Here is a 2532-nt window from a genome sequence, read left to right as displayed (position 1 = left end):
GTTAGGTAAAGACAAAAGTTTGACAAGAACTCTGTTAGGTAAAGACAAAAGTTTGACAAGAACTCTGTTAGGTAAAGACAGAAGTTTGACAAAACTCTGTTAGGTAAAGATAGAAGTTTGATAAGAACTCTGTTATGGAAAAGACAGAAGTTTGATAATAACTCTGTTAGGTAAAGACAGGAGTTTGATAAGAACTCTGTTAGGTAAAGACAGAAGTTTGATAAGAACTCTGTTAGGTAAAGACAGGAGTTTGATAAGAACTCTTAGGTAAAGACAGAAGTTTGATAAGAACTCTGTTAGGTAAAGACAGAAGTTTGATAAGAACTCTGTTAGGTAAAGACAGAAGTTTGATAAGAACTCTGTTAGGTAAAGACAGAAGTTTGATAAGAACTCTGTTAGGTAAAGACAGGAGTTTGACAAGAACTTTGTTAGGTAAAGACAGTAGTTTGATAAGAACTCTGTTAGGTAAAGACAGAAGTTTGATACTAGTATAGGGATGGTACAAAATTCTCCACATGGATTCTTCAGGCTGCTCCTGCTGTTAAAGGTAGGGTTCTTTATTAATGTTGATCCAGAATTTTTTGTTTTCATATAGTTTATCTAAAAGAAACTCCTTGAGCAGTTTAGTGATCATATTTTTTTATTGTTGTTCTGTGTACATTTTAAATTTATAGTATTACGTGTTGGGATGAAATATGAATGCACATGATAATCATTTTTAATTACATAGAAATATTGTTTTTTAGATTATTTCTCAATATCACGTACATAAAGATATTTGTCTGTCTGTTTTAAAACAAAACCACATTGGGCTATCTGCTGTGTCGAGGATTGCATTGAAAGTCTGAGGAACTACATAAAAATGAAATTCAAAATTTTTTTTTAAGGATTTCAGTACATTGCGACGAACTGAAAGTTTGATTCTTCCAGACACACCTGTTGACCTTATAGCCTTTATGGTTATAAGAAACTCTCCATGTCAAAACAACTATTCTAAACCTGCGGGTGTCTTGAAATCAAGCTACGCAGAACTTTCAATATTTGCAGTTTTACTTGAACTATGCATTTTATTTCTGATCTTTGCCTCCCATGTTCGAAGAACTCGGTAATGATATCAATTGTTTCTGTGTTTCGTAGGGATCAAATTTCCAATAAAGACTTCCATGAAGTTATCCAGCAAATGGAGCAGAAGTTAGTGGAATTAATAGGAAAGCAGCTTGAAGAACGCTTTCAAAGAATGACAGCAGAGTTCCAAGCCAGTCTGCATGAACACTTCCAAACTTGTCAGCAACAGCTGATCTTACAAATCAAAGAGCTATTAGAGGGCCAGCTTAAGGCCCTAGAGAACCAGCTGACTATCAAGTTTAGACAGCGAATGGACGACTTGGAACAGAAGGTGTGTTGTAAGTTAGATGAACTCACAGAACAACTGAAAGATGACTCGGAGTAACAGCTAGGATCATCTAGTTTATCTCAAAGTTTCATATTTTTGATAGGTGGATCACTCTTCCTTAGATAAGATTGTATATACCACACCTTTTTTTGATAAAATGTTCAGAATTTTAGTAAGAAATCTGCTCTTTAACAGAGACTATTATAACTATTTATTGATGCTTTGTGGGACTGTTTTACTCTTGAACAAGGAAATTAAAGTCTTCCAACAATCACATTTGCTTAGTTTTCAATAATTTTAACATGACTGGTACACGGAAATTTTTCTGTGAAACAAAAATGACTAATAATGCTACCCTTGATAAAGGAATATACAAAATCTTTACACCATTAATGGCATAACGACGAAGAGTTTGTCAAATTGGCCACGGAACAACGTGGATACGGTATATTGCAGTATCAAACCTTTTTACAGCTCGTCAGGTAACTTATTAGTTTAAGGAATATGAAAGATTCAAATGAGTTTTTAAGACATATTTTTCTGTCAATCAACAGAGCTCGCTATTGGTAGATTCCTCTAATGGACTAGTTGTTGGGATCGTAACTCAATAACGTAAGACTTGGATGTGTGGAGTAATTTAAGGTAATAATTAGAACTCTAATTTTGATTAGTTCAATATTTTTTGCGAGTCATGTCACTAATCATATAAAGTGAACAACGTTGAATTAATCAATAATAATGATGGTAATATTTCGATTACCTGTATACTTGAAATAAACACTCATTTTGATTGGTCAATTAATTTACACAACACTAATCATTGTCTGTAGGTAATCAATTATATAAATTAATAGCCTAGTTATGATAGGTGGAAATAAAAATTTATTTAAATAGAATTGTCACTTAATATGAAATCTTGGAACGTTATCTGTATGATGCTAACATCTAATAGCTCCATTACACTAAAGATGAACTCTTGGAACGTTATCTGTATGATGTTAACATCTAATAGCTCCATTACACTAAATATGAACTCTTGGAATGTTATCTGTATGATGCTAACATCTAATAGCTCCATTACACTAAATATGAACTCTTGGAACGTTATCTGTATGATGCTAACATCTAATAGCTCCATT

The 2532-nt window shown here is 33.0% G+C and overlaps 1 protein-coding gene across 3 annotated transcripts in view; it reads left to right on the top strand.

Annotated features, from left to right (window-relative positions):
• LOC106469077 overlaps positions 1 to 1667 on the top strand; it is an 11663-nt gene extending 9996 nt beyond the window's left edge. For all 3 annotated transcript variants that reach the window (XM_022397481.1, XM_022397482.1, XM_013929533.2), the window contains exon 5: positions 1138 to 1667. In XM_022397481.1, coding sequence (XP_022253189.1) covers positions 1138 to 1450 — 313 coding nt within the window. In that variant the 3' untranslated portion in view covers positions 1451 to 1667. The remainder of the gene's footprint in view (positions 1 to 1137) is intronic.
• Positions 1668 to 2532: the final 865 nt, after the last annotated feature.

Source organism: Limulus polyphemus, unplaced genomic scaffold, assembly GCF_000517525.1.
Source record: "Limulus polyphemus unplaced genomic scaffold, Limulus_polyphemus-2.1.2 Scaffold3288, whole genome shotgun sequence".
Taxonomy (NCBI): Eukaryota; Metazoa; Arthropoda; class Merostomata; order Xiphosura; family Limulidae; genus Limulus; species Limulus polyphemus.
This window is presented reverse-complemented; position numbering and strand designations above follow the sequence as displayed.